The sequence below is a fragment of the Polypterus senegalus genome, chromosome 10, assembly GCF_016835505.1.
Source record: "Polypterus senegalus isolate Bchr_013 chromosome 10, ASM1683550v1, whole genome shotgun sequence".
Classification (NCBI taxonomy): Eukaryota; Metazoa; Chordata; class Cladistia; order Polypteriformes; family Polypteridae; genus Polypterus; species Polypterus senegalus.
This window is the reverse complement of record NC_053163.1, coordinates 176,682,199-176,696,561: the sequence shown is the minus strand read 5'-3', so window position 1 is coordinate 176,696,561 and position 14,363 is coordinate 176,682,199. Positions and strand designations below refer to the sequence as shown.

At 34.5% G+C, this 14,363-nt stretch overlaps 1 protein-coding gene across 1 annotated transcript in view; it reads left to right on the top strand.

Annotated features, from left to right (window-relative positions):
- The window catches only part of lrrc40 (leucine rich repeat containing 40), a 36,707-nt gene extending 22,725 nt beyond the window's left edge, over positions 1–13,982 (top strand). Inside the window, exons 9-15 of the mRNA XM_039767828.1 lie at positions 3,186–3,231; positions 3,313–3,421; positions 5,218–5,325; positions 7,315–7,425; positions 7,539–7,616; positions 11,226–11,411; positions 13,573–13,982. Of these exons, the coding sequence (XP_039623762.1) occupies positions 3,186–3,231; positions 3,313–3,421; positions 5,218–5,325; positions 7,315–7,425; positions 7,539–7,616; positions 11,226–11,411; positions 13,573–13,678 (744 nt within the window). The 3' untranslated portion in view covers positions 13,679–13,982. The remainder of the gene's footprint in view (positions 1–3,185; positions 3,232–3,312; positions 3,422–5,217; positions 5,326–7,314; positions 7,426–7,538; positions 7,617–11,225; positions 11,412–13,572) is intronic.
- The last annotated feature ends 381 nt before the right edge of the window (positions 13,983–14,363 follow it).

Sequence of the window (14,363 nt, the reverse complement as noted above, 5' to 3'; positions counted from 1 at the left end):
GTGTAATTATTAACATTATTCATTATTTAAACAAAATTATATGTAAAATGTAACATACACACTTGAATGCATTTCATCATGAAAGTGGTATCAAGTACAAATCTAAAGATTCTAAATGTGCAGAGAGTTGGAATATCATACATGTCATGTGTTATGTGTGTTGATCTATTGCTGCTTGCCGCTGCTCTCGGGTCCAAGAAGCTTGTAGCGATTAAAAACTTGGATGACGTTTATGATGGTCTGCATTAATGATAAAGTAAACTACGAGGTTAAAGTGGACATTTCAAAATTAAAGCCGAAATTTCCACTTTAATCACAAAATACACGTTTTCACTGTGTCCTTTATTTTTTTCTCAGTGGCTCAAATACAGCTCTATACATTATGTTGCGGTTAGGTTGCAAAAAAAAAAAAAGACGACACAAAAGATGGTATGTGAGACTTTTAAAATGTATCGTGTCATTACGATTGGGAATATGCGATGCTTGAATATAAAAGCACCACGAATGCATCTGTATATGTCGACATTTTACTTCACCACATCGAAGCATTCATCCCGTAGGATCTGCATAGAGGTTTTCTGTCACATGTAGATAGTAAACAGTAAACAGAGACACTGACTTCACGTTACGACTTTTATCACACTGTGCCCCCCGACTTTTTGCTGGAACTGCACCTCGCACGCGTCGCAATAATTTCTGAGGACCTGCTCAGAGGACGCGTGAAATGAACGCTGGGAACGCGTGGCAGCCATGATGCGGGTGCGTATGCGTTCTGAGCGTGAAGTATAAATGAGCCCTTAAGCTTTTCCGTCACAGTGTTTTTGTGTGTGTGCTTCCAGACCCTCCAGCCAACATCTCCTCAGTCTAGTCCACTGCCCTGTCTTCAGTCACCCGTACACCACATTAGTTGGTGGTGGTATTCACATGGCCCGTCAATCACTTCTGCCCTGTCATCAGTCCAGCAAAGAACATACTTTAGATCAGGGGTGTCCAACTCCAGTCCTGGTGGGCCGCAGTGGCTGCAGGTTTTCATTATAACCATCTTCTTAATTAGTGAGCCGTTTTTGCTGCTGATTAACTTGTTTTTACTTTATTTTAATTTACATGACTCAGACCCCTTAGTTGTTTCTTTTTCCTTAATGAGCAGCCAAACAATAAAGAGACACAAAACGAGCCACCACATGACCAGCTAACCTAAAAATAAAGAAAGGTGAGTGTCTCGGTTATGTTGGTCTGCTCAGGTCACAGAAACATCTTGACGGTGCTCTTAGAAGAAACAGAAAATCAACAGTCTGCTGTGGCCGAATGAGAGCAGCAACAAGTCAGGATATTCAATTAACAGCAAGAATTGGCTTCTCATTAAGAAACTGGTTAGAGTGAAATTGGCAGGAGTTTGAAATCCCAGTTTAGCTGGTCATCTGTCTGCTCGTTTCACATCTCCTTTCTGTTTGGCTGCCATTAATGAAGAAACAAATCAATTTTTAGGACTGAATTCTTAATTACAGGGCTATTAAAATGAAGGGAAAAGGAGTTAATTAGCAGTGAAAACTGATCACGGATTAGGAAAAGGGTTAGAGTGAAAACCTTCAGGCACTGTGGCCCACCAGGACCAGAGTTGGAACCCCTGCTTTAGATTATTAATAAATACATTTAATATTAACAAATAAAACTTGCCATGAAGTTTTATTTTTTTCTATAAAGTCAGCAATTTTCAATCTAATCAAAATCTTGAGATATTGGGGTATTTAGTATTTTTATTGTAAGAGTTTCCCTACTTCTTCCTAACTGATCCCCAAAATATTGATATATCAGTATTCATTAAGAAAGGACAGCTAGTCCCCTAGATGTACTGTGCTGCCAAATTTCACTTTTTAACTAAACTGGAAATAGTGTTTGTGTTGATGAGAGAGTGAATGAGTCCATCTCTTTTGATTGTGTGTATGTATAGATAGGGAGAGAGAAGATAATTCATGTGATCTGACTCCTGTTCTGAAAATTAAGTGCCAAATACCTTCAGTCTTCCACTTTAATTGTATGTTATTTAATAATTGTTCTTACCTATTTTTAATGTTTTGTCTTAACGTTTGTCTTTGACATATTGTAAAGTACTTTTGAGCTATGTTCTTTGTATGAAAATGTGCTATAAAATGTTTTAGTCACAATAACAATGTATTTTTGAAAGCTTGTTTTGTACTGAAGGTAAAAATGTTTTCACATATGATTTTTAAATATAATGTCTTTATTTTTCCTACTGATGTTTACATGCTTTTAAATAATCCCATCCTTTTGAAGATTTTAAGGTGATTGTCTGTAGTAAATGTTACTGAATACAGTTCTCCATTTTATGGTTTTGTTCATTTCTTTTCCCTTTCATTTTTTAATTCTTACCACCTACGTACAATTACATAGTTTTCACAGAAATTTGAAAGAATGCTGTAGTTTGTGATGACTTAAATTTAGCATTATTTCCTCTCTGTAGAGACAAGTTGAAAAAATAAATAAACCCACACACTGCATTTGACTTTGGACCATAGTACAAGAAATAGATTTCATTTGAAGCTGGATGTGAAAGATATAAGAGTGTTCGGTTTTTACTTATTTTTTAAATTGTCCTTAATGTGGTGAATAGCAGATATTTTAGTATTCTGCAATTAATTATTCAAAGCAATGAATATGATATGGAAAGGATGGTGCCTGTGGTTAGCCCTGCTGCTCTACAGAGGACTGTTTGAGTGTAGTTTGCATTTCTCTTCATGTCTATGTGCCAATGATTTGTTGCAAGTTAGTTTAGTTTGTATTTCTAAATTGTTTTTGTAGTGACCTTGATAGTCAAGATGCAATCCAGGGTTGTTTTCTGCCATATGCCTCCTTTATTTCTATATAACCCTAGCTGTCTGACCTTAAATTACATTACAGAAAAAAGCCTTGAACATGTGTGGATGGAGAATTGCAGTTAGTGAGGTAATCAGGGAAAATTCAGGATTCAGCTGTCTATAAGCACTGAAAAGTGTGTTTTATTATATAAAAAAAATGTATTGCTTATACTAATGTGAACAATGATAAATCTGTAATTACAGTTTTTTAGTTATTTCATGTTAATGGTTTTTTACAACCCATCAGTAGATCGCCTTTCATGATTATTCCATTATAACTACAATTTTTTAAATAAATTGTCTCTCTTTCAGAAAGGAACTCAGGAACTTTTGAAATACTTGAGAAGTAGAGTGCAAGGTGAAATCTTTTTCTCGTTTTTATTTTTGTATGTTTGTTTCTGGTGAATAAAAACTTGATTTGTGTTTTTTTTTTAATTAGTAAAAAATGAGGATAAGGAAACAAATTCTTCTGAGTCTGCTATGACTCTGCCAAGCCAAGGAAAGATCAACTTACATGCTATAAAAACGCTGAAGACTTTGGAGTACAGGTATTGTTCATTTTTAGGTACTTAGAGGTTTTTAGTTGGTTCTGGTTATACAGTATCAGTGTAATAGGCAAACTCTTGAAGTGTTTGTAATATTTCTTATAGCCAGATTTCGCTTTTTGCGGGTATCAAGAAAGATATTGCTACTTAGTTGTAAATCATGATTATCATCTCTCATGGAGGTAACACTTCAGATGGGAGTAAGTGGAGAACAAAGTCACACTGGACCACTGGTTAATAGGGTGGTTGTGTCCTTTTAATAATAAATGAAGCCATTGCAACCCAGATGATGTGAGGAGGACAATTTAACGGAAATCGAAAAGTCCTCTTTACTACTCCCTGATTGATACCTACAAATGCAAGTCAGTATTATAAGCAGATATGTAGGCCTTTTTAAGGCGAGTAATCAATATGGATTAAACCATCAGCTTCATAAAAAAAAATCTGTACTTGTGATCTTTCCTGCTTTTGTTTGGATCTTTACTTGTGATCTTTCCTGCTTTTGTTTGGATCTTGAAATTTCTTTGATGTTGGATAATCCCTATACTCCCATTGTTTCCCCTGCTTCTATTTAAGGTCATAGTGAATATATCCAAGTATATGCCTGTTTATAAAATCAAACTCATTAGATCAAGACACCTCTTGAAACAGGAAATAGTGTATGTGGGATGCCCAGAATTCTGACTTCAAATACGGTGATGCTTTAACCTTTTATGATTTTTTTTAATGAGGAACTGATTGAGCTAACCCGTTAATTAATACCTAGTGCCTGCTATTTGATGCACTGTTACTTTTTGATTTTCCTTTTTTATTCACTCAACGGTGACACCCAGATTTGGGTCATCCTTGAAAAATGTTAAATTGTGGCAGATTTCTGCCATGTTCATTATGGCATTATGAAACTAATCTTAGTATATGACTAGGCAAGTCTCTGAAGGCTTTTCAGTTTTCAGCATGTTGATGTAATTCTGAAATGAAAAAACATACTAATAAACACAAATTAACCAAGCAAAAGTGGTAATCCCAAAATATTACACAGAAATTATTAGATCACCATGTAATAAAATTGTTTTTTCCTTGCTTGCTAGGTAAATGTTTGTTTTCTGCACTTTACTTTGATATGCCTTAAGCCTGAAAAGGAAAGACTGCTTTTGCAATTTAGTAATCTTTACTACATAAGTAGTCATTTTAGTAACATTACATCGGGAATTTGAGGAGTACACTGTCTGACCCTTAGAGTTAAACTTTATATGTTAATATAAAATAATTACTAACAGTTTTCTTTAAAAAAAAATCACTTAAGTAAAAAGAAAAAAAGTTCATATGAATACATTATTTTTGTCAAATTTTGTCTAAAATGATTCTTACTAAATTTGAGTTTATAAACATCATGATGAAGTGCAATGCAGGACACAAGGTCAGAGTTCACTACTGGCTCAAAGGGCACATCCACATGCCCCATTTTTCTTCTTAAAAAAATGGAGCTGCCATGTTTTAAACAATTTAAATGTGATATTAGTTTTAAATTTGCAATTATTTTTTTTTTATTTAAAACTTTTTTTTATAAATACATTTTCTCATGCAAACTGATAAATATAGTTTAAATCTTGCATTTTGAAATTGCAACACAAATACGTTTTTTGCTATTCAGATTAAATCTTTTGCTAAATTGCTATGCAATTATGTACTGTGTGTCTCATCATTAAATATTAATAGGTTAGAACATTTTTTCCTAAAATCGGTTAGCGTTTTCATATTAATAACTGACATCTTTCTTTATTTTTTCCCGGTTTTCTTAGTGAGAAACAAGAGGCCGTTATTTCTGATGACATTTTTGATGCAGCTGGTGAAAACCCGATAGCCACCGTAAACTTCAGTAAAAATCAACTTACACAGATTCCTTCAAGGTATTCTGTTTTCAACAATTCTAAATAAGAGATGGCATTTTCGCCTTTTAATAGATCGAGCAAATTTTATAACTTGGATTCCTCCAGCAATTCCAGAGATGAGGGCTGTGGGTGTTTCATATTGATATTAAGACTAAAAAAAAATCTTCAATCTTTTCAAACTGAAAAGGACATGACCAATGTTTCGGGCCTGCCTTTCTTAACAACATGGTTTAATGTATTCAAAAACTGCTTGTTTCATTTTCTGAATGCTTCTTCACCAACAGATATTGTATTACCTTGTCGTCTGTCCCCATCCCTATTAAGAGTCTGTTAAAATGCTGTACAATGTAGTGCTGGAAGGTATACCGTTTCATACCAAAAACCATTTTTTGTTTTTATTATGGTATGGATTTTTCTTATACCGCATCACCGGTTTAAATTGCCTAAACAATGTTCGTAACGTGGCGCAACAGGAAACTGTTTGAGAGGGGAACCTTTTTCACAGCTACACCGCTAATCACGCATGCAACAGAGTACATGTGTTAGTGGAGGTATTGAGAAGTTAAAATGGACAGAAAACATTCCCAAACTGAAGCTGTAGTAGAAGATTAACTTGAACAAGATGACACAGAAGAAAAAAGGAGCTGTGTCTGTTGTCTGGAGGTACTTTGGTTTTAAAAGGTCGGATGTGGACAAAACAAGTATTTACTGCCTAATGCTGTCAAGCTGAAGTTGACGCTGGAGACTGCAACACGAGCAATTTGCCACACCACCTTAGCCACAAACATGCTTTGGAGTACCATGAATGTATGGAACGAAGATTGGCACCCTCCACGTCCTAAGATAAAACTGAAAAAGCTAGAGGACACTCGAGTCGGACATTACTTGTAGACGCTTTTGCTAGAGGTACTGCCTACGACAAAAAAAAGCAATCAGTGGATCGAGATAACCAACGCCATTACAATCCATATAGCTAACGTGTCGGTGGACAGAGATTGTTAACATTAACAGAAAGTGTAGTTGGTTTACAAAAAATATTTACTATTTATTCCTTTTCTAAGACCTGTTCAGTGCAATACAACTTTTGAGAAACACCTCTCGATATTTTACTAAGTCTAAATGCCGCTTTGGATGGTTGAAAATATGTTGTCAAAATTATAGTTTAAGTTGTTTGCAAAATTTGTTTAATGAAAAAGTTCTATCTTTTGACTGCAACTGTCATGCAATGTGATTCCTTCTCTTCATTAGTGCCACCCCCTTGAAAACTATCACTTTATGGGGCCATGTGAACCTTTATTAATACTTGTGTGCACATTAAAATGTTTTTTTTGTACAATGTACAATTCTCATGACAGTGAAATAGTTTATTCTTAGCCAGTCTACTGCAGTAATTGCAGTGGAAAATGTGGTTAACATCCACTCTTGCATGGAAAAAACATACAGTTGAATACCGTGAAAATGATATAGTTTTGAAAAATAACATGATGTAGAATTTTGGTCATACCACCCGGCACTAGTACAATGTACAGAAATTTTCAAACTGAACAAAACCCATGTCTACAAATAAATGTTAACGTTCAAACCGAAAACAAGCAGTTAATGCAGTGAAAGCATCATATTTAGTGAAATGAGAGAGTTTGTTTATGATAGAATGAGCCAAAATGCAGTTTTTGCCTTGAAAGTTGGTATTATCAGTTACTGAATCTAAGCTACCACTTAGATTTTCACAGAGGTGTCTGCTGGATGTTGTATGTTACTTTTGAGAAGAGTGTCACTTTAAATGTGTGTATGTTTTTTAATTTCTTTAAAAAGTATATACATTATCAGATTTGGGTTTCAGTTAGTAGATACACTTTATATAATGTAGCCTGTTGGGAAGACAGATTTTGTTGGAATAAGAAAATATTATTTACTTTATTTATTTGCTCTACTTCTTAATGGTAACTAATGTTTAATCTGTGCTTCCTTTTGCATTCAAGCTAATTTTTGTTTTTTTGTTTTAAACAGGATTGTGGAATTCAAAGCTACTTTATCAGACATCAACCTTGCTTTCAATAAACTATCCTGTGTTTCCTTAGAAGTTTGCATGCTACAGCAGTTACTTCACGTAGATTTCAGGTATGGTGCTGAGGTGTACACTGTGTGAAATAACTTTTTAAAAATTAAATTCATGTTGCTGGTATAAGTTATTCCATAGTTTGTAGTCCAGTGTAATTATCTTTTGTTCCTAGGAATAATTTTTTGTCGTCTCTGCCTGATGAATTAGAAGCGCTGACGAGGCTCCGGAGCATAATCCTGTCCTTCAACAGGTTAGTGTGTTAAAAGCCGTTGATTAACACGTTGTAGTAAAAAGGTGTGTGTTGTTGGTTCAAGAAAATTTATTTAGAGAGGCATTCTTTCATTAAATAGATTATTATAGTTAAACCTGTTTTCCTGTGTAAGTGTATTGTCATGGTTTATTATTAAAATATCAGATTTTTAATAACTGAAGCAGTTAACATAAAAAATTGTCAGTGGAGCAGGAGCACTGATGTGTAATTTTAATGTGTGATTTAGCTCTGGGTTGTAAATTTAGAACTGTGGGAATCAAAAAGTATTTTGAAAAATATGATATTCAAAGTAATGTCTTAGAAGTATTGTATGTAATAACATTCAGCTGAAAGCCCTGCTTGCCTCTTTTTTGGATCATTGTTCATATTGTTTTATAAGAAAACAAATTTAATTTGAAAGTATTGTATAGATGTTAAGGAGTCAGAGGTTCTATTATCCAATCCTAAGTAATTTATAAAGCAATCTGTGGTTTATCTGAGTGTTAGTGAAAAACCTCTGTGTAAGCGGTAAAAATGGAATTTCCTTTTTCAGTTATTTATATGTTGGAAGTGTGGTTTTTTTTTTAAATGGAGACAACATGGGGTAAATGCTAATCAAGTCACATAGCCAGCCTCAGAATCGCTGGTTGATCCAGTTCATCAAAGGTAAAGCTCATTCTTGTTGACCTTCATTTGTAACCTCCGCTTAATGTCTCAGACAAACTTCACCTGTATATTATTGGTATCGGAATATCACCTACCACTTGTTGTATTACTCTGTTAACAAGTGATATTTAGGAAGAGCTCACTGGCTGTCCAGGTGCCAGTGGAGAATTATCTTCTACATTTAGTTGTTTTAGAAGGGCTTTCCATTCACTAGTAAAGGATTTTGAACTATAGCTTACCCATTGATAACTTTTACTGATTGTGTCCAAGTTCAAATGACCTGTGCATATGATAGAACAAAGTGTGCTGAATTGTTTAGAAGTCAGAGTAACGTAGCATTTTGTCCAATTACAGTTCTTAAAGACTTGAATAAAATCTGTACTGAATGTTTGTTAGCTTGGTTTGATTTGCTGCTTAGTGAACTCTTGAGATGTTAATAACATTTTCTTTTTACTCTTGATTATTTGATAGCGAACTCTTGAGATGTTAATAACATTTTCTTTTTACTCTTGATTATTTGATAGCTGCTGTTGATTAGTGATCAATTAAATGTCACTTTCAGCCAACTGTGTCAAAGCTTATGCAGCTTTGTGCTGTGGTGCAAATGTTTGACTGATGTAATTTTACTTAACGTTATCATTACATGCCAGCTGTGAAATGCTTGCAAAATAGGATTTGAGTTAAAGATGTGATAGTTAATATTGACCAGAGATGTGGTGTGTATGCATTTCTACCATGGCCTGATTGTTGCATATAATTATATATGTTGCTCTGGTAAGCACATTAGTAGTTTTTAAGGAGATGCTTTTGACAGTGGCTGTTGCAACTTATATATATATATATATATATATATATATATATATATATATATATATATATATATATATATATATATATATATATATATATATATATATATATATATATATATATATATATATATATATATATATATATATATATATATATATATATATATATATATATATATATATATATATATATATATATATGTGTATATATATATATATATATATATATATATATATATATATATATATATGTGTATATATATATATATATATATATATATACAGTGGAGGAAATAATTATTTGACCCCTCACTGATTTTGTAAGTTTGTCCAATGACAAAGAAATGAAAAGTCTCAGAACAGTATCATTTCAATGGTAGGTTTATTTCAACAGTGGCAGATTGCACATCAAAAGGAAAATCGAAAAATAACTTTAAATAAAAGATAGAAATTGATTTGCATTTCATTGAGGGAAATAAGTTTTGAACCCCTACCAACCATTAAGAGTTCTGGCTCCCACAGAGTGGTTAGACACTTCTACTCAATTAGTCACCCTCATTAAGGACACCTGTCTTAACTAGTCACCTGTATAAAAGACACCTGTCCACAGAATCAATCAATCAAGCAGACTCCACACTCTACAACATGGGAAAGACCAAAGAGCTGTCCAAGGATGTCAGAGACAAAATTGTAGACCTGCACAAGGCTGGAATGGGCTACAAAACCATTAGCAAGAAGCTGGGAGAGAAGGTGACAACTGTTGGTGCGATTGTTCAAAATGGAAGGAGCACAAAATGACCATCAATCGACCTCGCTCTGGGGCTCCACGCAAGATCTCACCTCGTGGGGTGTCAATGGTTCTGAGAAAGGTGAAAAGAATCCTAGAACTACACGGGAGGAGTTAGTTAATGACCTCAAATTAGCAGGGACCACAGTCACCAAGAAAACCATTGGAAACACATTACACCGCAATGGATTAAAATCCTGCAGGGCTCGCAAGGTCCCCTGCTCAAGAAGGCACATGTGCAGGCCCGTCTGAAGTTTGCCAATGAACACCTGAATGATTCAGAGAGTGACTGGGAGAAGGTGCTGTGGTCTGATGAGACCAAAATAGAGCTCTTTGGCATTAACTCAACTCGCTGTGTTTGGAGGAAGAAAATGCTGCCTATGACCCCAAAACACCGTCCCCACCGTCAAGCATGGGGTGGAAACATTTTGCTTTGGGGTGTTTTTCTGCTAAGGGCACAGGACAACTTAATCGCATTAACGGAAAATGGACGGAGCCATGTATCGTGAAATCCTGAGCGACAATCTCCTTCCCTCTGCCAGGAAACTGAAAATGGGTCGTGGATGGGTGTTCCAGCACGACAATGACCCAAAACATACAGCAAAGGCAACAAAGGAGTGGCTCAAGAAGAAGCACATTAAGGTCATGGAGTGGCCTAGTCAGTCTCGGACCTTAATCCAATAGAAAACCTATGGAGGGAGCTCAAGCTCAGAGTAGCACAGAGACAGCCTCGAAACCTTAGGGATTTAGAGATGATCTGCAAAGAGGAGTGGACCAACATTCCTCCTAAAATGTGCAAAACTTGGTCATCAATTACAAGAAACGTTTGACCTCTGTGCTTGCAAACAAGGGTTTTTCCACTAAGTATTAAGTCTTTTTGTTAGAGGGTTCAAAACTTATTTCCCTCAATGAAATGCAAATCAATTTCTATCTTTTATTTAAAGTTATTTTTTCGATTTTCCTTTTGATGTGCAATCTGCCACTGTTGAAATAAACCTACCATTGAAATGATACTGTTCTGAGACTTTTCATTTCTTTGTCATTGGACAAACTTACAAAATCAGTGAGGGGTCAAATAATTATTTCCTCCACTGTATATTGTATTTATATGTATATATATATACTGTATTTATATATGTGTGTGTGTGTGTGTGTGTATATATATATATATATATATATATATATATATATATATATATATATATATATATATATATATATATATATATATATATATAATTATAAAAGTTGGAACAATAGAAGGCATTTAAAAGCTTAGTTTGTTTTAAAAGCATCTTTTCAAACTGTAAATGCATTTTTCATGTTGGTACTCTTTGTTTCCAGGTTTAAACACTTTCCCGATGTCTTATACTGCATTCCATCACTGGAGACCATTTTAATTAGTAATAACCAGATTGGAACCATTGACCCTCTTAAACTGAAACAACTTCATAAACTGTCAACCTTGGACTTGCAAAATAATGATATAATGCTTGTTCCTCCAGAACTTGGCAATTGTACTAGTCTAAGGTATGTACTAAACATATTTTCATTTTATTCCTTCTTGCTCTTTTCATAATATTAATTCAGTAAAGCTTTTTGCAGCCTGACTTTAACAGGAACAAAGTGTTACATGTCACATGGGAGTGTATGAAAGTCCAAAGGCTCACCATTTTAGCAAGATTAGCAAAGTTAAGTGCATCAGTCAGACACCCAAAGGGGCAGCTACAGTATGGCTACTCTGAAGTAGACTTTGTCAATTAAAAAAAAAAAAAACACTCTTTTTACTCACATTTTTATTACCCTCCAAAGCCCACAGTTATTTAAAGTATATTGGAATACTTGCAGTTTTAAATACTATTTCTGTAAAAGTGGTGTTACCTTTGGGGTGTTTTTTAAACAATCTCTTTTTCTGTTGTAAAAATGTGAGTTTTGGATGGAGTTTTCTAAATCTTAAATACTTTAATGTTGCAGTCACACAGAATCGGCACTCTTTTTTTTTTCCCCTTCCAAAGATCTATTGAAGTAAAAGTAATGTACATTCCAAACATACAGTATGTACGTATTTATACTATACATTCAGAGCATATTGTTTTTGTAATAAACCTGCACAGTTTTATGCGTCTGTGTTGCATAAAGACTTAAAGTTGTTAGTGCTGCATAGATTCCAAAATTGGGTAACTGGATGTGACTGGATCAGCTTATAGTTTTTTGTGTAAAATGTGGAGTAACTGCTTCACCACACTGAAATTTTGTATTTCCCTACCTTGAAGAAATCTCTGAAAAGAACCACTGTTTCATTATATGTATTTTATATAGTATAAATAAAAATACATATATTCAAAACATATATATATTTATGTATAATATAAAGAAAAACTTTATATTAAGTATCGAGAACCACAGCTGCTTTTATTGTATCCAATTAATTTTGTCTTTATTTGTGCTATAGCTATGTACCTCTGTATACAGTGGCATGCAAGAGTTTGGGCATCCCACTCAAAATTTCTCTTACTGTGAATAGCTAAGCAATTAATATATGACCCGATTTACAAAAGGCATAAAGTTAAAGATGATCTATTTCTTTAATATTTTAGTTTCTTTAGTATTGAGTCCATTCTTCTGTCTACCAGTGAAATGTTCCTTGCAAAACAAGATCAATCTGTTCCCCTGCTTAACAGTTGCAGAGGCTCTTCCATTGTAATTTAGCACCCATTGTATTTGGGGAAAAAAAAAATTAACTTCAGTCCAAAATGCAGGCTTGTTTAGATGTTTATTTGCACACATCTGATGCAGAATTTTGTGATGAGGATGCAGGAAAGGTTTTCTTCTGATGATTGTTCCATATAGGTGTCCTTACACAGTAGAACAGTGCACCACTGCTCAAGAGTCTGCTAAATCGTCCTGATTGTCGTTTCAGGCAAACAGTGATTTTTTGATTTGCCTTACTAGCAATCCTATGAGCAGTTCTCTCAAGTTTTCTTGGTCTTCCAGACCTCAACTTGACCTCCACTGTTAACTGCCATTTCTTAAATGCGTTACAAATTGAGGAAATGGCTACCTGAATAAACTTGGAAGGCTATCTTCTCATAGCCTTCTCACTTTTTGTGGTCATAAGATATTTTTCATATTGCTAGGCAGTTGCTGATTTTAGGGGCAAGATTTGAGTAGTCAGAGTATTTATACAGCTTTGGAATTTGCATAACCTGAACTTTTCGAACGATGATTGTGAACAAGCTGTAGCCCTGTGAGCTAATTAAGGTCTGAGAACTTAACTCTCAAACTTTAGTGTGGTGCTCTTTTCCTTTTTTTTTTACTACAGTTGCACAAAACAAAAATAATACACTAATGTTACTTAACATGCATAAAAGAATGTTTCAACTAACTTTCTGCTTTTCGGAAATCAGTTTGTCTACTACTCACATAACTATTCACCGTAAGAAATTAACCAGAGGTACCCACACACTTGCCTGCAACTGTATCTGCTTAAAGTGTTAACTCTGTTTTTGCATAATATTGCTTTATGTCAAAGTGATTGTTTTTTCTCTTTTGATCAGGTTGAAGATCATGTAAACTTTGATCAATAATACATTTTATTTATATACCACCTTTGTCATGCTCAAGGCGTTTCAATGACGTTTTCACCCCCTCTTCTTGCTAAAGGTTTTTCTGTATTTTTACTTTTCTTCAGAGCTCTAAATCTAGATGGCAATCCTTTTCGGAATCCAAGAGCAGCCATTCTTTCTAAAGGAACTGATGCATTACTTGAATACCTACGAAGTCGCATTCCCACTTAATGGTGTCTTCTTCAGTGAGGAAAAAGTCACTTTGTACGCCTGATGTGTGTACTGCTTTAATAGTCCTTCTCATTTAACTGACTTTTGCAATTGGCACTAAAGCAAATTTATCTGAATTATTTTTGAATAATGTGACTTTGTGTGTGTGTGTGTAGCTCTTCTTCAATTTTTATTAATTTTGATTGAATACTGTTGTGCTAAATATATATTATATCAATTTGTAACTTTCAATATGTAATTTTTACTTCAAGTTTGGTGGTGATAATTATTCACTTAACAATATAAAAATAGCTGACTAAATGGCTTTATTAGTTAGTTTTTTTTTTTTTTTGCATGTTTCATTTGCTCAGTTGTCCGGTGTCATCCTTTGAATACTTGTACATGCCAAGTCAGATTTCTGTGATGAAACTCCTAAATATGTTAATTGATGAAGGCTGATAAGACACGTTACTAACAGACCATCTTCTCTCTGAATGGTAGTATATGCTCAGCCAGGCAATATCTATATATATAATTCACTAAGGCAAGACACCCATGGAAAGCACGCCGGAAGGGGCGTGGATTCACTAAGCCGCCGACAAGTAAGACACGTATGGCGCACGCAGGAAGGAGCTACGCCGAAGGTGAATCGCCATATGCAGCGTGTAAAACGGTTTGCGAGGGGTATCCCATGGAATCATTAAAA